Below are 22,882 nucleotides of genomic sequence, written 5' to 3' on the forward strand. Positions count from 1 at the left end.
GGAGTAAAAAGTTTTGCTATGGTTTGAGTATAGTATCAAAAAAGTTAACCACTGTTCTAAATGGGCAGAAGTAAAACCAACTATAGGGCCTTTTAGAAGATGATAAAGTAACAGGGTAGATACTGAAACATGCACATTAAAAAAACAAGTGTTTTGTTTATTTATATTTGACATATTGTTATTTCAGTCAGGATCAAAGTGAGATGCCTCCAAGACTTTCACAAACAACTCCTATGGAATTCGAACTTGTCAACATTTCCATGTGAAATTTGCAACACATTGAATTTTTTTGAACATTTTTTACTGGGGTGAGCCTTGAATCTTAAAAGACTTTGTCTTCAGCGTTTTTTCTTTTACGGAGATCATGTGCAGGACTATTAGAGAGTGGTAACCTACTCTGCATTCTAAATTTGATTTTCATTTTAGCATTTTAAAAGATGTGCCACCTGAACATAGAGTCTCCCAGTTGTCAAACTATCCTTTACTTGATTATTTTGAATTGTATGATGTCCTGCTACTTTTGTTGCATAGACTTGTGAGTATACATTCTGAACAGGAAGGTAAATCTTTATTATGTGTGAGTGTGTTGTGATTTAACTTTTGATTTTGTAAATTACTTTACTTTTTTTTAAATTGCTCTAGATAAAAGGTATCAAATTGTTATCATCTATCATGCATTTCTTAAGTTGCAGATTGAAAATGTTGTTATGGTTACTTTTTAAGAAATTGGTTTGATACACTGTTTCCAAAAAAGGCTGAAAACAACTCATGCTTACATTTTAATGCAGAGGCCATTATTGCTTTGCTAAAATGTCTTAGTCTGGCTTTACTTTTTGTTGATGAGTGCACTCGAATTGAATTACCAGCCATTGTGTCCGGGCTGTTGTATGAACTCAAATGGTCTTCAGAAAAGATTCACAAATTTTTTCTTCAAACTTTATTCCGAACCATCATACCGATGTGCTTTGGTATGAATCAATTTTGTCATGTCTTTATTCTATACTTCTCATTTTCTAGTGTATTATATAATTAGGATCAATATTTGATGAGGAGTTTATGGAAAAGTGCCATGATGATATACCAAGTATAATTACAGTTGTCCTGGAATGTGTACCTGATGTATCTGCACATTTTCAGTTGATCGAAACTCTTATGCTTTTTAAAAAAAACCTGTGGTCGGTAAGTGCCTTTTTTTCTTTGATTGTTTTCCCAGCTTTGGGAAAATCCAACAAGGTTTATATGTTTAAGGATATCATGACAGTCATTTCATTTTCTGATGGAAGTGTAAAAGTGAATGCAGTGCAGTTGCTTTTTCATTATTGGCCACAATTGCACCCATCTACAACCATGGGACATAAACTTGACATGCAGTGCGGTATGTTACTTAAGCCATTGTTTGACTTAGGGTTGGGCATTTGACCGGTCAAATAAAATCTGGTCAATTGACCGGTCAAATACTTGTCAAATAGGTCAAATATCGGTCAAATACTATTCCCATTATTAAATTGCAATTTTAGTTAAAAGTTGGAAGTTTAATCTTCTTCTAAACCATAAGTAATGGAAATGAAGGTTTCAACTCATGTAAATTTGTTTGTGAAATAGGAAATGTTCAGTTCATATTATATTACAGACTTTTCCGACTGCATTGCATGCTTCATTTCATAAATGGCCCCACCTGTGTGTCTGTAATTTTCATTCAGTAATCACATTTGTGAACTGGATTCTCATAACATTCTATATACATCAGATTAAAGTCTAATTTTGACTGAGATTTAACTGCAAAACTCGCTTATCTTGCTTAAAATCGTAATTTATGCTGTTAAGCTGTTGTCCATTCATGACAAAAAAGGAATATATATACAAAAGCTTGATATGTACGTACTTTATCCCAATAAGTACTGAACAGTAACTTATCTACAAAAATCTATTCTGGGCAATTATAAGCTAAATATATAGCTACAAACAATTTTTGGATCAACTATAGAAAAAAGGACTGTGGGCCTACAAGTTTACACAGATGGTTTAAATTACTTAGATTTTTTATCTGTCAGTAAAAATGTGCAACATTTGCAAAATGCCTGAGTAAATACCAATGAACTAACTTCGCCTCATGGACCTATCACACTCAAATTTATTAAGATAAAACGGTGCTAGAAGTGATCCATGTTTTTTAATTGCATTGGAAACCTTGCAAAGTTTGCCATAACGTAAATCAGATCTTAATTTCAAATGAAAAGTATCTCCTAATTGTTATGGGATTTTTTTCAAATGAACAAAACACATCTATATTAGCTTAAAAATCACTTATTAATACAAGAGTATGCCCTAAACTGTTCTACCTGAGGGTTATTAGAAATAAATTACCCTTTTCAACAACCAAAAAGCAAGTCCAAGAAAATTTACCACATTTTATTTTTGAAATTAAAAATAGTATTTGACCGGTTAAATAAAGTGCTGTCAATTGACCGGTCAATTGACCGTATTTGACCGGTCAATTGACCGGCTTGCCAACCCTAGTTTGACTGTCTTATAGCCTTTTTAATGCTTTTTTAGTGTATGAGAATATTTCTTGTGAAAATCTGCAATGCAAATCAGCACCTAAAACCAATGCAGCAGTTACTATGCTTTTGGACCCTGGAAAGTCGGCATATCTTTCTGAGAAAGCACCACCTTTGTATTTATGTCACTCTTGTTCACAGGTAACTATTTTCCGTTGTGCCAAACTACTTACTTTAAAATAATCAAGCAAAATATGCCCATTGCACACAACTAAGTTATATAATCAGTTTATTGTGCAGAACACTATGACTGAAAACTCCAATGTTACATTTCATGATGTCCTTTTACCGATGGAGTACATTGGATACAACTGTGAAAACAAAGTAAAAATGTTCAAGTGCAATATTTAATGGTTTGCTATCATTGTCTATGTTTGATATGTCTAGCACTGCATTTCCACTGACCCAACTGCTACAGTCACACTTTGTAGCAGTCAGTGTGAAAGAAGATTTGTGGATGGGAGAAGTGAAGGAAGTCTTTCCAATTTCCAGAGAAATAACTTTTTTTGGCATATTCTGGAAAACAAAGGAATTCGATATTGTGAGGAGTGCTACAGCAACATTCATCTCATATTGGGTGATTTAGTGACCCAGATGTCTCCATCTTGTGCTTGGAACCTGTCTGAATTGGAAAGTAATGTTATAGTCAGCACCGTCATAAGGTATTTGTGACACAAGCACATTAATATTGGTTTTAATTAAGATTCATGCAAACATATATACATACACATAATGACAAATGTATACATAATGGTAATATCATTGATTGATGTGTGAAACTATTGAGATAAGATTATAGTGTTCATGGTTTATGGGTTCTAAAGAGGACACATATTTTTTCATTCTTTTTTGCCTATAGCTGTTTTTTTCTCAATGAATTAGTCAAGAAAAAGTGCAAGCTTTTGAAATGAACACAAGGTAGTGAGTTTTGTACAGTTAATGCATCCAAAGTTGCACAACTGTTGAATTAAAAAAGGGTTATATGCAGGCAGGGGCGGATCTAGAAAAAATTTGAGGGAGGTGTCCAACAATTAGTTGGGAAATTCGCTGATGCGATACTGACGTTGTATGATACGATTCGGGTATTCCCCTTTCTAATAAAACGTCACTCACGCACCAAAAAAACTGCCGTCGCAAGGTATCACTTTTGTAACTACGCAGTGCATAATGCATAACAGAGATTCGGGGTTGGGAAAAACTGTTTTACTACCATGGACGCACAAAGCTTGTGATGTTGCACTGTTTATAAATTCAAAAACATAACCCATAGTTTCTGCCCTGATCATTTGCGTTTCTTTAAGTAAGAAGTTTAAACGACATTGCTCTTCTAACTCTAACACAACACAAAATGTTTACCGATAAATTTTCTTAGCAGGCCGCAAGAAGACAAACTTTTTTGTACTAAAATCGTAATTTGCTGTTTAATCGTCTCCACGTTTTGAGACCTGAGTATTATTAGCCCGATGCACCTTTGCAACCGCTCTGTTCTGATGTTTGCATGAACTTTTTGAAAAGGATGGTTCACATTTTAAGTTGCGCAACGTTAAGAATGCAACAAGTTGGTTACTATGCAAGGCATAAATAATGCCAAGCATTGGCAAGTTACCAATACAACATGGTTCGATGTACACCAATCGAATATTGGTAACAAACAACTACGTGTTTGGTGGGTCATAAACAATTTAGCGTTGAACGTTTTAAATCAGTTTAGTCGGATTTAACATTGTTTAACTGCGAAAACAATTTAATACATTACAGTTAGTGCAGTCAGCACTTTTTACTTCAGCGGCCTTGGCGGATAATCACTTTTTTATTGTCAGCGCATAAAACTCTTCATTTTAAACCCTTGTTACGTCACAATAGACTTGTTATGTCACACCCAATACAAAACGATAAAGGCGCATGGCTTTGAGATAATGACTTCCTGTAATCATGCAGTGGTAAACGAAATGTTTGGCCTATTTAATTTATGCACTTTTTTAAAATGGGAGTTCGGCAAGTTTTACCAATTTTCTGAGGGGGGTGTCAAAACACCAAACACCCCCGTCTAGATCCGCCTATGTATGCAGGGTTGCCATACCGTCCTTATTTCTAAGATTTGTCCTTATTTTGAAGGGCTATGTCTTAGAAAATTTCATTGTCGTTATTTCTAAGAAATGTCCTTATTTTTGACTTGAGTCCTTCTTTTGTCTGATTTTCAACAATTACAAATTAAATCCCTGCTACAAGTAGAAGTGAATCTAGACCTGAGCTGTCGTGAGATGTACGAAGGACGTTTATGAACAAGGAGTTGCTTGAACAGATTGTTTCTGAAAAAAAAAATATGGCATGTTACCGGTATATGTCATGGTTCGTATAAATGCAAAGATTTGTTCAAAAACGTTTGCTTCGTTTCGTATGAAAATTTAATTTTTTGGTGGTCCTTATTTTTGGTTTCAAATCGATGGCAACCCTGGTTATATGGTTATTAATATAACCCTTTTATTTATCTGCTTATCCTTTTACCCCCAGATACTTGTTTTCAGGTTTGACAGTCTTTTTAGTCACAAATACACCTGCTTAAATGTTGAAATTGAAATAGTTGTCCATTTAATACTTAAAAACAAGGTTGCATATTTTATTACTTTTACAGAAAATAAACTCCTTAAAACAATGGTTCCAAACTGATGGTCCATGGCCTAAAATAAGTTGAGAACCACCCTTCTAGTTTACATTTTTGTTTGTGTTCATGGAAATGTTTATTTTGCAGTTTGCTGTTGGAACCTGCTTCCAAAGTTAACCCAAAATTAAAAACTTCAAAAGTGAGGCTTTTTTCTGATTCTGATTCAACAGAACAATTGAATGTTACAGGTATGACTGATATAAATGTGATAGGTTTTCCCTTAAATAACTTAACTCATGACATCATGTTTTAAGGTTCATACCCATGCCTTGGTTGCAAAGTAAATATTGGATTGCTTATTGAGTCACAAACTTTGAGCCACTTTGGGGTCTGGATTTTAATCACTCTTTGTCCACCACAGCAAAGCACCAACCAGGTTCTGTGATATATATATATATACTGTTTTTAATCACATAAAAAAATAAAACTGTACTTACCTGATAAAGCAGGGATTTTCTTTATATTGTAACCACACAATGTTAAATATTTACAAAATTGGAGGAACTGAAAAACTGTGATTTTTACTCAAAAAACTTTGGGTGCTAAAGTAGGGTTGTCATACATCAGGATTTCCCCTTACCTGTCAGGGAATTTAGTGTTTCAATCTGTGTCATGAAGAAATGTTAAAATGTACCTAAAAGACAACAAAAAGTCGAATGTCGTAAGACATATAAACGTTTTTACAGTTATTCCATAATAGAAGTGTTTGGATCGCTGAAAAGGTTACCACAACTGAGATAAATTTGTCAGGGATTGTGGATCATCAAATATGGTAACCCTATGCTAGAGTCACAAACATGGCTCTGGTGGAAAGAGTTAGGAATTTAAAAATAATCACAGCGTTTTACCATCACCAATTTGTATGAACATGTGTGGGGACCCATAGGTTTTTGCTTGCAAAAACAATCCTGATAGTAGGTCGAATGATGTGTATAGAAATTGGTAAAGGGTGTAGGATAGAGTTCCTTCTCGAGAATTTCTCAAGAAATCTCGAAAAAATCGAGTCTTGATTCTCAAGAAATAAATAAAAATTTCTAGATGAAAATTATGTCATGTATCTTAAACAAAACAGTAATGTGACACTTCTTATTGCGTGTATTTTTCGTTTCAGCTCGCACCTAGAGCGCACTGGGCACATTACTTTCTTCTTTTGCTCCCGAAACAGTGGTTTTTACCGCGCCACTAAACTTTCACCTTTTCCGGGCAGTAGTAACGCTTGATTGCATTAGATCTATAACAGTCGCTTTGTTTTTTTGCTGGTTTGCCAGCGCTCACTACTCACGATCGCAACTAGAAGCGAAAAAGTGTACAATCGGAATTTTTTGGTTTGTTTTTGTTAGAAAATCTGCCGAAATAAAATTTTCGAGACTCTTTTAATTCTCGAGAAATGAATTTTTAATTTCTCATTTTTCGAGAAACGAAAAAGTCGGGAAATAGAGGAACCCTAGTGTAGGATATATAAAATTAAAATATATAGGAAAGTCACTAGAGGTGTTGTGTGCCCAGGGATATTCAATTCTATGCTACACAAAACAGAGGAGCTTCACAACGTTGATAAATTGTTGGTCACTGCATATATGTTTCACTAATTGAGCTACTGTGAGTGTGTTTATTTAAGCAGAAGGTTCTAACACAATTAATTTGTTTTTTAATGAGACCAGTCTCAACTAACAAAGGCCAAAATGTCTTTCTGAAACAGTGATCCACATTATGCACAACTTTATGAATGTCATTCTTTCATGTATGTTTCAACATTGTTGTGCTGCCTTTTGCGCTTAGCAAAAAGTTGCAATAATCTTACCAGTGTTTAAACCCGCAAAATACCTTGGTGTAAGTACGCGGATTTATATGTCATACATTAACCCTTGTTTTGTCACACATGATGAATCGATGAAACAGACACAAAAGGCAAAGGTACTAGGTTGTAAGATAACGGCTTCATGCTATCGGGTCAACCCCCCATATCCAGTTAATCAACCACAGAAGAAGAATATAAAAACACAGCTTGTGCATGCCTGCAAGTGTTGCCATACAACCAAGTACTCAGTATCAGTATAGAAAGCATAGTTAACATGATACTCGGATTTGGTGTTAGTACCTGCTGAAAAATGTGGTATCATCACATAAAGCCACCTTACTTGTGTCTGTTGTCTAGATTTTTATTTCTTAAGATTGATCTATTATAATTGTTTGCAGGAATCTGCCACAAGACTATTGGCTGCTGTAGTAGCGTGGTATGCAAGCAACTCACGATTGGAATCAGGTTTGTGAGTGAGACTATTCACATTTTGTTGCTATTTTCGTACATCAGGTGCCTTCAAGTCACCATAGGCATGATAAAAAAAATGAAAAATAATCCCTGTGCATTTTTTGTTAACCGCTGAAGCATCATATCAATAGATTATTTTTAAATTCATATCGATTTAAAAAGATACAGTAAAACCGAAAGACTGTAAATCCTTGGTTTAAACAGAATCAGTCGGTTTTAAATGAAGGAATATATATTTCGCCTATGTGGCATCATCAGTTCCTGTAACCGAAATACAATACGATATAAAAATGATTGCTGAAACAAACACGATAAAATAAATAAAAGCAGTAAAACACTAAAACAAGATTTTGCTGTTTCAAACTGTCAACGCTGTCTAAACCAACCTCAAACACAAACAGAACAAGCGAAAACTCTGGGCACTGAACCGTTGGTTTATCCCTGCATGCGCGTGCCTGCCCTACTTTTCTTATCTGTATTTTCATTTTTTTCTCCCTTGATTCAGTGCCCGGAGTTTTCGCTTGTTCTGTTTGTGTTTGAGGTTGGTTTAGACAGCGTTGACAGTTTGAAACAGCAAAATCTTGTTTTAGTGTTTTACTGCTTTTATTTATTTTATCGTGTTTGTTTCAGCAATCATTTTTATATCGTATTGTATTTCGGTTACAGGAACTGATGATGCCACATAGGCGAAATATATATTCCTTCATTTAAAACCGACTGATTCTGTTTAAACCAAGGATTTACAGTCTTTCGGTTTTACTGTATTAAAGTTCAAAAGGCAAACAGTGATCGTCAGTTTAAGACATGCTGTTGATGGTTTTGATCTATTACTAAAGTTATCGTTTTGATTTAAAAAGATATTTTGGAGTAAAAACATAAACAACATTTTTTACCACAGATGAATTAGGAAATAGACTGGAGAGTTTGAAACAACAGGTTTTTATTCAGCTTCTGTGTTGTTTAAGCCATACAGTGATGTTTTGTTTTTGGTCATGTATTTATCCATACATGCACAATTAATTTTTGCCTGCATTGTTTTTGTGGTTGCATTGTCATGGTATGCTGTTGTCTTGAAAAAACAAATACAACAAATTAAATTTCATCTGCCCAAACAATTTTACATGAATTTTCGGTCACAAAAATAATCATATATATCCAACACCAACTGGTGTAATGCTAAAAATATACTGAAATGTTAGACATGGTAATGTGGTCCACAATCTTATGGCATTACACATAATGTGGTTCTTTCCTTGTAAGAAACTAAAACATGCAGCATACAATACCATTATGGTGCATGTTATTTGTCTTGTGGTGGGCTAACTATCGGACCTGTGTAGCTCAGTTGGTAAAGTGTAAGGTTTGAATAGGTTCAGATCAGTGGTTCAAATTTCAGGAAAGATTTTTCTCGCCTATGACTATCTGCATAGGAAACTGCTTGATTCGTTATGATGCTCACCTTAAATAGGCCTGGTATAACAATCATAAACTGACTGGCATGAAATGTTGAACAGATTCATAGTCATAATGACATTGAGCAAAGTATTAAAGTATATAAAAGTTTAAAATAACTGAAACATAATATTTTTTAAGTATTTGGAAAGTTGGCTGTTGGAAATGTCTTCTATTCACTTTAAAGCATTTTTGTCTGTGTTGCTTCCACACCCATCAGCTGAATGTCGTGCAACTGGACACTGGTAAATATTTCTAGGGCCACTGCACTTATATATGCACATGTTGTTTCTATGTTCCAGGGATGCTATCAAACCAATGTGGCGCCACTATCAAGATGCATTATCTCTTATAACTTGTCTTTCATCATACTCAATTATCAGGTTCCCTTGGTAAAAGTTGCCAGCCTAATCTGATATTCTTACTATTGTTTTATGTGCACAGAAAAGAAATGTGGGATTGTCTCATACCAGCCTGGATGGTGGCCTTATCATCCAACCTCTGCCCAACTGAATTAAAGCAGCTAAAACCAGTTTTGAAGTGAGTGTTTTATTTGTTTTCCATAAAGAATTGAATCTTATCTGTTGATAAACTTTTAACAGTGCTTTACTGGATGTTGATTTATCTCCGTTGCCATTTGATGCTGAAAAGGTTTTTGAGTTTGTTTTAAAACACTTTCACTCTTCTCAAGTATGGCAGCACCAACAGGCATTGAGTTGGCTTCAGGTACAGCAATTGTATGTGTATGTCAAGGAAACTAATCAACTCAGAGATTGGTTATGCATGTCGTACTGTGTTGCTGTTGCCATTTCATTTTTTCCTTTCGTCTTCCAAAAATGGACTTGTTTGGTTGGCTTTTTTCTATGCAAATTTGAGCATAAAACAAGAAATAATTTTTCTGGCCAATTTTTTTTGTTAAGGGTCTGTGCTGTGTTATCAGCTGTTGGTGGGGCTATATTAGTCCAAAGGGGTCCAAATTTAACTGCAGGAACCAGTCTTCTGGTGAAACTTTTTAATACATGTTAAACTAATTAAGAAACTTGCACAGATGGTAGATATAGTTATGTAGGTGTGTACTCTGCTTAGTTTGTCCTGATAACCCCAGTATTTACCCCACTAGCCCCCTAAAATGGGTGAGTTTTAAAATGGTGTCAGAATTGGCTGAAATTTGGATAGCTTATAGCATATGCCATTCATAGGTGTGAATTGTTGTGTTCAACCCTTTAGCCCTAACATTTATGCCAATAGTAGTATAAAGTCAGAAGCATTAATTGTTGTTGCTCAAAAATGGTTAAAATTTTTAACGTTGGCTGACTGGGACAAATTTTTACAGGACTCTTGGTTGGGTCATCATGGTTTGGTATTTTATTAATTTGGGTATAGAACCCCATCAGTTACCCCACTTAATGAAATTTGGATAGCTTGTAGAATTCGCCATTTATAGCAATTGTTTTTGATGGGTTGTATACAGTGGTGGGATTCAGCCGGTTCACACTGGTTCTTTGGAACTGTCACCCGAAATTTTCAGAGATCAGCGTACCGGTTAGCATTACTTGTCTATAAACTTTTTGTAAAAGAACCAGCTGAAAAATATGAATTTTGAACCGGCTGACAAAAAATTTGAATCCCACCACTTGTATAATACCCAAATTTGGGTCGTGAGACCTTCCAGTCTGGGTCGCAAAATATTTAAAATTTTCCATGAATATAAGCATCGCATCTATAGTATTAATGAACTTTTAGCTTTTTCGACCGAATTATTATTGCATTGTTACATATGACTATAACTGTTACATACAGTCTATGTAACAATGCAATAAGTTTAGCGTACCTGCGCAAGCAGTCATGCTTTTCTGTTACCATTTTGCTGAATAAATACGTTCGTTTACCTACTGTTTTATGTGCTGAGTTTCGCTTTATTTTGGGAAAGAAAATAGCAACTGACTAAAGCATAATAGCAGTCTTAGTATTAATATCTAGTTGCTTAGTATTTTCCACAAACTTACATGCTAACAAAATGCTTGGGTCGCGATAATTTAGAGCAATTTTTTTAAGGGTTGCCCCAAAAAGTATTTGTGGACCCCTGGTTTAAGGCACAGTGCCGATCACTGTGCTTGTGTTATAACACCTAAGTTTTTTATGGTTAAGGTTATAGTGTATATGCAATGGCAAAAAGTGCCAAGTCATCCTTCTATTTTTTTTTTAAATTGACATCATTTATTGTTGGTGATTGCAACTATGTTTTATATTAGGGCCATGATCATCAAATTCAAACAGGGCACTACTTATTTTCAATAATTGAATTCCTTCCCTAAACTAAAACCAGACCATGAAGCAGTGAAACTACCAATCACCCTAATGCCATCTTTGTGAAATCTAGATTATAGATTATAGCAATAGGAACACTGATAGAAGAGTCACATGGATTGGCATGTGTGCAGTGGTTGATGAGGCTTACAATTGTGTTTAAAAAATTATCATTTTCTTACTCACTCACTCACTAAGGGTATTTTTCATTATTAGGTTATTTTTGACAGGGCACCAAACCAGATCTAGCTTAATATTGTATTTCACACTTTGTAGTCTCTTTCACAAAATTTGATGCAACCAACTTTAGAATCCAATAAACAACTGTTCTTTTTTGACATAGATTTTTTGTGATGTGGATGTCATTATTCCTTTGAATATTATGTTGGATGCATTCAATTCAGCTGATGAATGTCTCGGATTTTCTATGGCGAATGAAAGTGTAATGGTATGATAATAATTTACTATTGTGGGCCATTATTGAAACACGTTCACCAAAGTTTAGATAAATATTTATTAATTTAACATGCAAAGTACCTAACTAGTACATAAGAAAAATAACATAAAAGAAACTCTAGACTTTTGTGTATTTGTGTATATCAAGTGGTATGTAATCAAATATGGTTGCCTCTAGTGATAACTTCCGGTATAGCACAATTATAGGCACAAAACAGGAAATTTGTAACCCATCCAAATTTTTAAACTAAAATTATTACTGTGTGACTATATGGTATAAAATGAGTTAATTTTTTTCGCTATGTAAAATAATTATTTTACTATTACAATGATAGTAACGCAGTTCCATAAAATAATCACCTTGCTGAAAATAAGTGCGCAACTTTGAGACCTTACAAAGTGTGACAAATTAGAGGGCACAATTTGGTAGAACATAATTATGATTGTAAAACTGTTTCAAAATGGTTTATATATTGGTAATTTGATTTGTTGACTCTTACTACTTGCAGAATGAAAAGAACTTGGTACTGCTTTTTGACACCGGGGGAAAACTAACAGGTGGCAGAAACAAATGTTTTTTGAAAATTATTTAGTAAAATATTTTTTGCATCATTAACGTGACTTTTTTGTGTTAAAAATATTAGACACAGAAGTGGAAACTATTTTTAAACAATCAAGACATTCAACTATTACCACAGTGGGATCAGCATTTGAGGATATGAATGTTTCTTGCTCTAATAAATGGTAAGCATAACCCACAAACTTACCCACTTCACTTACTGATGTTGGCACAAAACTCAAAGACAAAAATGGGGATGGTTTTCAAATTATCTTTTGGTGAAATTGTAAATTCTCATTTGTTATAGCTCAACTGACAATGAACATACAAAACAATACTCCAGGGTAAAAATTTCTACACATAGACAAAATGCAAATGAACAATGCAATGGTAGGTTTGTTTTTTACTGTCTGTCATAACATTATAAGGTGCATTTGTTTTCTTTTTCCAGTTATCTCAAATAGGGTGTCATGTTATGTCGAAATATTGGAGGTCGTATACCATCAGGTTTGTTATTAACATGATGATTGTGTTCAGAACATTTCTCCAAATTAACTGAAATGAAGTTTATATCTTTGAAAATTGAGTTTGTTTTTAGATGATTCTTCAAAACCAACCAAAACATGGAGGGGTTTGCAATGGGGAGGCATCTAAGATCATTAAATTATTAAATATTTTGCTCACACACATTGTTGTTAAAATTGAAAATCAGCCACTACAATTTAGTGCAGAAGGTAATCTTTTGCAATGGTTCTCTGCTTTTTTAACTTGCATCACAATATGGACCAAAGCTTTGTTTGTGACATGCATTACAAGTTAATAACACAAAAAATATTTGTAAAAAGCAATATAAAAGTATAATATAAGTGCATTTTTTCAGGTGGTATGAAAATGGACACCTTTCATCAGTTTTTCAAATTTTTCATGATGATTTTAGATTATATTCTCCCCACTGGATTTCCTGAATGGGTGAGAAATTAATGACTGTAGCGTTTAGCAAGTTTTCACTCACTAGTTTGTAGGTTGGAATAAATGGAAACTGTCGATGGAATGTTGGCTCACAAAGAAAAGACCAAACAGAGCAGGATGATATGTGTGTCAATCTTGAAAATTTTCAACAATTTTGTTTTCCCGTGCAACTAGTTTTTAAATTGGTGAAAGTAAGTTACTTGGATGTTGGCCATGAAATATTTAACTAAATAAGATAAAAGTTTTAAAGTTGTAAGTTCAATGATTTAGGGAAAATAACTATGTGCAGATTTTTGCTTGTGTGGGTAAAAATAAATGTAGGTTTTGTGACAACTTGCTAAAAATATGAAAATAAGCTCATTTAGGCCTATGTAGGTGGGCCATGAAATATTTAACTAAATAAGATAAAAGTTTTAAAGTTGTAAGTTCAATGATTTAGGGAAAATAACTATGTGCAGATTTTTGCTTGTGTGGGTAAAAATAAATGTAGGTTTTGTGACAACTTGCTAAAAATATGAAAATAAGCTCATTTAGGCCTATGTAGGTGTATTCCCTTTTGCTTTATTTGTTTTGTTTTCAGAAGAAAAAAAAAACATTTGATAGTTCTGATCACTGAGTGTGTCATCAGTTTTTATGGTTTCAGCACATTTGAGATTTTTCAGTTTTAATTACCCTTTTTAGATATTACACCATTTAGTAAAGGATGCTGATGTATTCAACCACATAACACATTGTATATCAAAGCTCTGTTTGAATGGCCGAGTATTACAAGTCATTTCACAAATTTCCCAACCTTGTATCAAACAATTTGAGAGACAGCTTCTTTTCCCAATGTAAGTTGTTTTTTGTATTTATATTGTTTCTCATACTTAAATAAAATAGCAGTTTTTCTTTTAACTTATTTCAACTTATTTTTTTTAAATCAAAAGCACCATTTTTACAGGTTATGGAAACAACTTCAATATACAAACAGAGCGTCACATATTGTTCCTGTACTGATGAGAGGAATTATTATGAGTGAAACAGCTTTTTTCACAATTATTTCTCTGCTCAGCAAGTCGTTTAGTTCTGTTGAAGGTGAACAAGCTGAGGCTGGCATTGATGGGTGGTACAAACAGTTTGGTGCAAGTAAGCATTTATATTCTGATTTGTCAGTTGTAAAACACAACTAATAAATAACATTTTGCAGTTCATCAAATCCAGGCCCTTTTGATGTTTACTGATATTACCTTGGTTCCATTTCGCTCACGTTTGTCCCATGTTATTGCTTATTCTGCTTGTCTTATTTTGTCAATGGTGGATGAACCCAAAGGCACCAAATGTACAAAGGCTATGTTTGTACTTGATGCTTTAAGTATTGCTAACCTCAAGGTGAAGTCATTGTTTAGTTTCATGCAATCACACAGTTTTGGATTTGTAGGGTTAGTTTGGATATCAACAATTTCTCCTATCCGGATAACAGATATATACAGATATTTTTATTTTAGCTATCCAGTTAACCAGATAATAATTAGTCTATTACAGCAGCATCCAACTTTGGCACAGATATCATTTTAGTGCTTATATTATCGAGCACATAACAAATTTGCGCATTTTTCACATTCACTGCTTCTGAACCATACAAAGATCATTTAAAATTGGGTCCTGATTCAATTCATGAAAAGGATTTAATCATTCACCCCAAAGAATTTAAGACATATATATTTCACCTTTAAAGCATCATCGGTATCTACAAGCAAGCATAAAGATATCTAACCATTATCCGAAAAACCATTATGCGAAAAATTCAACCATTGACAAGCTTGTAAATCTGCTCCTATTTCAGGAGAGGTTTTTAATCATAAGTTTTGGGGTGGCAAGACAAGTCTTGTTTAATGAATGCATTAAGAAATATTACAAGAAATGGACATTTAGGTTGAATTGTGTAGGTTGTGTGCCAGAGTTTGCAACATGAATTTGATGAATCAGTTGAAGATCGCATGTTTGTTTTATCTCAACTGCTCTTGCTCAACAAGCTCCGTCCAGATTGCGAAGCACTTTCATGTTCATTTTTATCTCATTGCATGGACATTCTAGCAGCTGAGTCAGTTATTCATCGCAATCTCAACAAACCCTTTCCCTTTTCTTCTAGTAAGACAATTAATTGTTACATAAAGACCAAATAGTGCATAAAATTCTTAATGTGTATATTTTTTATTAGATGCCTGCAGCCAAAAATCACTTCTCAATGATGAAGAACTGGCTGTCCAAATTGCACGTGCACGTTGCAACATAAATAACTGCATTACCTTAAAGGAAAGAATCTCTAAAATCCAGTCTTGTGCAGCTCTGGGTAAATGATAATTGTAGCAAATTGTAGCATAAATTGCAGTGAATGGTAAAAAAAGCATGGGAATACATTTTGTTTTTGTCAGCATTTTTTTTTCTGTCTAACGCTGGTTTGTAATGCTCATTTGGTTAAGAAAGAGTGCTTCAAATTCAAATTTACACAGATGTTAGTTATTTATACATACTTGATCATCCTGAAGTTTGACCCCGAATGACCAAAGGGTTCTAAATAATTTTGTACCTTTAAAATGGATTTACCCATTTTCACCCCTTAAAGCCTGAAGTATTTGTTTCTGTCGAATGGTGATTTGTTATTCGCGTTTGGTCAAGAAAGAGTGCTTTAAATTTATTCAAATTTACAAAGATGTTAGCTATTGATCCAAATTTGATCCTACTGAAGTTTGATCCCGAACGACCCAGCAGTTCACCCATAGGCCCCCAAAACGTATTTTTTTTAAATGGCTGTACTGACTAAAGTACGTAATCTAGGAGTTTTATGCTTTGTTGGTTGGTGCAATGTAAGGTATTCTAAATAATTTTATTGGATTCACCCCTTTAACCTCGAGATAATCAGTTTTAATTTTTCCAGTCAGAAATGCAAGCCCGTTATATGTGCTAACATTTTGTTACAATTGTTCGCAGTGGGTTACTCATTTAGTGTTCAAAATTTTGGCTCAATAGCCAAATGGTTACCATTTACAGCCCCTAATATGTGTACTCTGGAATGCCCAAGGGAGTAATTTTTACAATTACGGCGATTTAAGGCATAGTGGGAGATCGCTGCTTGACATGCGGATGGGCGTTTTATGAGGCAGTCTTTTTGATGATTAGACATCAGGGCGGTAATGCTATGTGGTTTTAATAAGTTAGCACGCGTATTTTCCGTTTTAGCGAAGGTTTTTTTTATCTTACAAGTGATTAAAACGATAGTTCGGTTTTGTACATTTCAGGCAAACGTTGTTGATTAACATGAAAGTTAAAAGCTAGATGTTTTCCAAAGACGCAATAAAAAGTCATTACACGGTCATTGACAAGTTGGCCGCCTTATGACAACCGAAGGTGAACTTGTAGATAACGCAGAACACAGTTGAGAATGATTTTTGTCGCAACATAGCTTATTTAATTTTTACACATATACTACAGAAACGATATGTAAGTTAAATATAAATTTGGAGAAATGTTATTGGTAATCACTAAGGACTGCATTCTATTAAAGATCGTCTCACAAGGTCATTAAACGGTCGTTCGGCGAATACAAATTCTTTTGAAGTTTGGGTTGATGCTTTCTATGAAATTGTTGTTCTAAAAAAAATGTGAAAACCTTTTTACCATGACTAATTCGCATAAACATGTGTGTGTGTGAACCCACCACATGCTTGCAAAACAATCATGTTTGTAGATCAAATGGTGTGTATAGTAAATTGATAAATTGGGTACACAATATATAAAATGGAAATATATAGGAAAGCCACCATTCTAGTTTTAATGGCTTTTAACCAGAAATATATTTGTATATATTGGGTTAATCAACAGGGCCAAAAATAATTTGATTAGACTCACACAATACTGCATAGGTACTGAAACAATGAACATAAAGATGCACATGGAACAATGAATTAGCGAAATGTTTACTGGGCCACACATAAGGAATAGTTGGGCCGAATATAGCCCACAGGCCATAAGTAGAAAATAGCCATGTGGTAAACGGTAAACTTATTTTCTTATTGAACTATATGTTTTTGCAGATGGTGGCACAATGAAATCAAGTTTTACGCTCGATGACTTTCCTACTCGTGTGGCAGAAACAAATCTTCAGTTAGGTAGGTCTTGTTTAACTTTTTTGTAATAAACTGTTTTGCATGACAACTGCTTTTTTTCTCAGACACTGAATCACAAAAAGATGACTGTGTTATTGAGACTCCAATTGACTGCCAGACTGTCCATTATTTAGCACATGTCATCTGCAGGGTGAGTTCAATAATTTTTATGCAACAAGTTATTTACTTGAACCAAAAGCTTTTTAAGTAGCTTTTAGCTAAACTCAAATAAAGTCAGATCAAAAGTTGCAATACATTACTTTTAACTTGTTAAAATAAATCAGTCATGCTTACTCTTGTTCAATTTTCGTTGGTGTAACTACCAATGTGTTAATACGTTTTTTTCACATATCTTTTTGTCGATCTTAACATAGTTTTTTTTTTAACTTTTATAGCATTTAACAAATGATTGTCAACAAAGTCCAATTGATTACTCAGCAAGAAGTTATAGAACATTTTTTCGACAATTGCAATCCATGTTGGGATACAATGAGCAGATTGGATACTTTACAAACACTCCAGATGTATTGAGAAACACAGTGGGTGTTTATTCACTGTTAACCAATTTGCCGATGGTAAGAGTTTATGATTGCTACTTTGATCTTACTTGTATATTGTACAGTGCAACCAACAAGAGACCAACTGTGTAGAATAACATTTTTTACCCTTTGTTTTAGATCTTAGATCAAAATCAAACATTTGGAAGTGTGTTTTTACCAATGGCAGTTCCAATGATGCAGTGTATATTATCATCACAAGCATCATCTGGAATGGTTTTAAACACTGATTTGTTGAAACTTAATATCCTTCCTTGTAATGTCCAGCAATCATGGTTGAAGTCGTTACTTATTGTCATGTATAAGGTAATGCAGCATTTTTATTGAATTGGTACGAGAGGATAAAAACATTTGAAAAAATAAAATATTTAGTATCCAGTATCGGAGCTGTCAGAGTCAAAGTATATCATCCCTTTGATTTTGGCATGTTTGCAAGCTCTTGAAACAGAATACCACAGATGCACATCTGAAAATTCATCTTTGGATGTTTTAACTATTGGTGAGAAACTGGTCTGTTGGTTTGTACTATTTTCTTAAAATTCTGTATTTTGAAGAAATTTTTTTTTGGAACATTACTGAAAACTGTGTCAAAATTTTAATGTATGTTAAGCATTCTTTACACTTTAGGCTGACATTTAATGTTGAAAAATTTCCTTTTTTATCATTAGTACCTGCAAGTGTATTTGTTTGATTATTACTATACTGCTGTGATAAAAAAATTCTGATTGTGCCAGTTATCACTTCTATACGCCCCCTTCCCTGAAGGTGATATCTGTTGTTTTCACCTTTTTTTCTGTTTAATGCTAGTCTGTTAGACACTTTGGGTTAAGAAAGAGGTGTTCAAACTTATTTAAATTTAAACACATGACAGATAGTTGCCTGAAGTCGATTCCAGTGAATTTTGACTCTGGTTGACCCAGCAGCTCACCCACAAACCCCCTAATGGAAAAATTGTAAACTACTATACTTGCTCAAATACTTGACTCAGAATTTTCAATAAAGGTTGAATGTTACTTTACGGTGCATTTTAAATTATTTTGTAACATTTAGTTGAATTTGCCCATTTTTTACCCTTAGTATTAGTTTTTATGTTTACAAGCTATTTGCCATAAAAATACCAGGTTTAATGTGCAGGAATTTTATAATATTGTAGATTGTGTCACTTTGCCTGTTGTGGCATTTTTTTTAGCCCAATCTGTCCATCCCTAGAGCCCCAAATGTTTGTTAAAACACTAAGTTGCCCTAGACCAGTGGTCTTCAACCTTTTTTCAAAGTGACCCCAATTTAAGAGAAAATGAAATCAGCATTTACATGCGACCCCATTTTTTTCGATGGGGAGAAAAATGTTTTAAGTAATGCCGAAACTGAAGCTACTTTCATGTAATATGCCAGCTTATTTATCAAGTAGACTTTAAATGTTAGCATTCAGCGTGCATTATTACGCTCAAATTTGCGTTATCAGTTTGCAGAAATCAGTAAATTTATGTATTTTTCCCTGTACCACTGTATTGTTTAGGATACAATACTTCATTCATGGGGCTCGATCGCGTAACAATGGGTTGGACAACTTGGGTTTTATATAAATTATTGCATGACAATGATTACATTGTTACACAAGGTACCAAGTTGTACTGCAAATGTTGCGAACTAGAACGAAAACGTATCATATTTTTTAATAAATTTAAACGCCAATAAATTGAATTTATAGCGACCCCAGAAAAAGTTAGGCGACCCCACTTGGGGTCGCAACCCACAGGTTGAAGACCACTGCCCTAGACTGAGATGCTATACAACGCCTACACGATTTTAGTCTTGGTACAAAAGAAACTCATCACACTTCAATTTTATATACTGTACATGTGGAAAAACATTATTATTAAACAAAACAATGAAATGCGTATTATATCACTAAAACCACCATAAAATGTCATAAAGAGGTTACTGTCTTAGCTACTGAATTGAGGGAGGTTACTGCAGGTCAGCACATATGTTTTGCGAACCCTGATTACTAATAATTATGGGCCCCCTTCCCTGAAGGTTTGTTTGTTTTTTTCTTCCCAAAGTTTGTCTGACTCATTTTGCCATCAAATGTTTGATGGATTTGGATGAAACTTACACAGATGGTAGATATAGTTATGTAGATGTGCATCCCACTTTGTTTGTGTTGATAACCCCAGTATTTACCCCGCTAGCCCCCTATTTTTTTTCTTTCCAAAGTTTGTCAGACTGATTTTGCCATCAAATGTTTGATGGATTTGGCTGAAACTTACATAGATGGTAGATATAGTTATGAAGATGTGCATCCCACTTTGTTTGTGTTGATAACCCCAGTATTTACCCCACCAACCCCCTAAAATAAGTGAATTTCAAAAACTGTCGTAATTAAATAAAATTTGCAAAGTTTGTTGAGCTTATAGAATTTCCTTTTCATAGGTGTTTATTTTTTGTTTTACCCCTTTATGACACTATTTACTCCTTCTTTTCTTTAAAAAAGGACGTTGAATTGGACATACTTCAAACAATATCTGGGTTTAATCTGATTTGTATAGTTTGTACTTTACATAGTATTATTATTTAAGCCCAGTGCTGATCACTGTATTTTATGTTACAACACCCGACTTTCTGGTAGTTATATCATGAAATGCATTATTTTCAACTTGCATTTGTGGGGACCCATGAGTTTCAGAAACAACTAAGGTTATGAAAGACAGTGGCTAATATGGGACTCAGTATAAAATAAGCATGGGAAATATATTAATGTTTTAAAATAGGTTATAGTCCATGTGCAACGACAAAATGTGCTAAGCCACCCTTCTAGTTTGTTATGCCTTAGCAACATGTAGCTATTTCGTTTTAACTTGTCCAAAATTCATCAACCGTTTCTTTTTCATACTTCTTTTAAAAACAGTGTTGTTGAACATAAAGTATAAGTTGAAAGTTGCTTGCAAGTCAACATATATATTGCAAAACACAACTGGAATAGTTTGTTATACCTTTTCCAGAACATAGCTTTTTAGTACTATTTGGGTGGTCTGATTAAATTCAACAAATATTGTCTTGTGTGAATTTGGACATGAATGTTTTCTATTATTACTGTTACTAATTCAAATATACACATGCATAGGGATCCATTCATCTTTTAGTGAAAACAATTATGTTATTAAATCAGATAAAGATAGGAACCCTTTTGAAATTAATTGTATAACAGTAGCAATTATGACAAATGGTGTGTGGATAGCCATAAAATAGTATGTAGTATATACATTGGCAACATTTGGAAATGCCATTTTCTATTCGAGGTTTTTAAAACTGCTTGTGTCTGTTATTAATCTGTAAGAGTAAAGTCCATCAATAACAGTAAATTGGAAGAAACTATGTAAAATCCCAGATTTAGCACCATACAACTATGTGACATAATCTTTGGTTGTAATGAGCAAATGTAGTTATAACAACTTTTGCTGAATATTGTTTTGTTGACATATGTTAATACTTTCACAGGTGAAAATTTATCATCACATGCTTCGGAAAAATTAGAAATGTAAGTTTTTTTTTGTTTTGGAAAGTTCAAAACAATCAATAATTTGTGGCTTTTACTTGATTTAGGCAGTCACACAACTTTCTTTCTGAACCAAAGCACAATTGGAATAATGACATTTGTTCCAAAACCAAACTTGATTCAGGAAAGGAGGTAAAATATGTGTTTCATACAAAAGTTACAGTACATAAGAAATAAACATAAGATTTAAATAACATTAAGTCTTACATAATAAATTAACTCCAAACCATAGGTAGGTTTTTTTTATTTCCATTCCTACTTTAGTTACCATTCTTTTTAATATTTGAAGGGGACACATATTGTTTTTGTCTATATATTTTTATCTTTTTTTCCGTCTAACGCAGATTTGTTCCCACGTTTTGGTCAAGAAAGAATGGTTCAAACTTTTTCAAATTTACACACATTATAGATATTGGTCTAAAGATGGTCCATGTGAATTTTGTAACTTGAAGTTGTATATATCCATTTTTACCCCTTTACCCCGAAAATATTTGTTTGTTTGTTCACATGTTAATGGGGTCAGAAATACAAGACTTTACCTGCTGAAATTTTAAACAGCTGTGGATAGGGTGCTCCTTGTTGGCTAATATGATTTTACATGCTGTCTTTTGTCAAATTTGTGCTCGCTCAGTCCACAGCTGACGCAATAGGAGTGATTGACGATATTGGCGCATGGAAAAAAGTACCTCTGTTTCACGCATGAACGCAGTTGTCACTGGACCATTTTCTCACTGGTTGAAGTAAAGATGTTACGATGTTAGTTATATTGCGCTGTAAACCTTAATGTAGCTCAACTTATTCATGTTTCGAAACGCAAAGCAACAACGCAGCACGATTTGTTACACCTGTGTAACGTGACTTCTCAAAATGAAAGCGCTAATAAAACTGTTTCAGAACAGGTTTTGGACATAAAATGCCCAGCTAAGCAATCGTATTGTTGGTATGTAGAAACTTAACGGCGTCAGGGAACAGTATGTGCGGATTAAAAATCATACTTCAACAAACAAAGGGCTATTAAGGAAAAAAAATGTTGAAACTTTGTTAAAAGTTTAAATAGTTGGACTCATCCATTTTCCACCTCATGAAAACAACGTGCAACTCCATGTCAAAAAAAACCAATTGGGCGCAAAAAGCGCAAACCTGCCCACTGAAAAGCGAATATCTCGGCCTCGCGCATAACTGGACATGCTATCAGGCAGTCTTTTTGCACAATTAAGATATGTTTGTAGATCATTTAAAAACGTTAGTTATGCAATTGTTGTATCACACAGTTTTGCGTCTTATGGCGGTTAACGACAGGCCCTTCCTGCCGCGATCAGCGTCATATCTTTATCTAACAACATTCGCACGCCGCAAGACAATGATTGCTGACGGAAATGAAACCGTGAAAAA

General features: G+C 34.0%; 1 protein-coding gene across 3 annotated transcripts in view; it reads left to right on the forward strand.

Annotated features, from left to right (window-relative positions):
• The window catches only part of LOC145205108 (protein unc-79 homolog), a 39,096-nt gene that overhangs the window by 933 nt on the left and 15,281 nt on the right, over nt 1-22,882 (forward strand). For 2 of the 3 annotated variants that reach the window (XM_080077757.1, XM_080077756.1), the window contains exons 3-38: nt 188-308; nt 427-560; nt 789-968; nt 1,034-1,179; nt 1,249-1,375; nt 2,554-2,699; nt 2,787-2,882; nt 2,946-3,220; nt 5,308-5,408; nt 5,475-5,596; nt 7,417-7,483; nt 8,388-8,425; nt 9,083-9,186; nt 9,244-9,324; nt 9,386-9,481; nt 9,544-9,667; nt 11,592-11,696; nt 12,214-12,262; nt 12,349-12,448; nt 12,571-12,653; nt 12,715-12,770; nt 12,862-12,997; nt 13,144-13,232; nt 13,286-13,423; nt 13,914-14,065; nt 14,176-14,360; nt 14,422-14,603; nt 15,161-15,362; nt 15,433-15,564; nt 17,306-17,380; nt 17,443-17,528; nt 17,773-17,952; nt 18,055-18,240; nt 18,307-18,433; nt 21,433-21,472; nt 21,538-21,622. In XM_080077757.1, the coding sequence (XP_079933883.1) occupies nt 188-308; nt 427-560; nt 789-968; nt 1,034-1,179; nt 1,249-1,375; nt 2,554-2,699; nt 2,787-2,882; nt 2,946-3,220; nt 5,308-5,408; nt 5,475-5,596; nt 7,417-7,483; nt 8,388-8,425; nt 9,083-9,186; nt 9,244-9,324; nt 9,386-9,481; nt 9,544-9,667; nt 11,592-11,696; nt 12,214-12,262; nt 12,349-12,448; nt 12,571-12,653; nt 12,715-12,770; nt 12,862-12,997; nt 13,144-13,232; nt 13,286-13,423; nt 13,914-14,065; nt 14,176-14,360; nt 14,422-14,603; nt 15,161-15,362; nt 15,433-15,564; nt 17,306-17,380; nt 17,443-17,528; nt 17,773-17,952; nt 18,055-18,240; nt 18,307-18,433; nt 21,433-21,472; nt 21,538-21,622 (4,346 nt within the window). The remainder of the gene's footprint in view (nt 1-187; nt 309-426; nt 561-788; nt 969-1,033; nt 1,180-1,248; nt 1,376-2,553; nt 2,700-2,786; nt 2,883-2,945; nt 3,221-5,307; nt 5,409-5,474; nt 5,597-7,416; nt 7,484-8,387; nt 8,426-9,082; nt 9,187-9,243; nt 9,325-9,385; nt 9,482-9,543; nt 9,668-11,591; nt 11,697-12,213; nt 12,263-12,348; nt 12,449-12,570; nt 12,654-12,714; nt 12,771-12,861; nt 12,998-13,143; nt 13,233-13,285; nt 13,424-13,913; nt 14,066-14,175; nt 14,361-14,421; nt 14,604-15,160; nt 15,363-15,432; nt 15,565-17,305; nt 17,381-17,442; nt 17,529-17,772; nt 17,953-18,054; nt 18,241-18,306; nt 18,434-21,432; nt 21,473-21,537; nt 21,623-22,882) is intronic. The other variant, XM_080077758.1, reaches the window with a different exon arrangement.

Source organism: Phallusia mammillata, chromosome 8 (genome assembly GCF_965637545.1).
Source record: "Phallusia mammillata chromosome 8, kaPhaMamm4.hap1.1, whole genome shotgun sequence".
NCBI lineage: Eukaryota > Metazoa > Chordata > Ascidiacea > Phlebobranchia > Ascidiidae > Phallusia > Phallusia mammillata.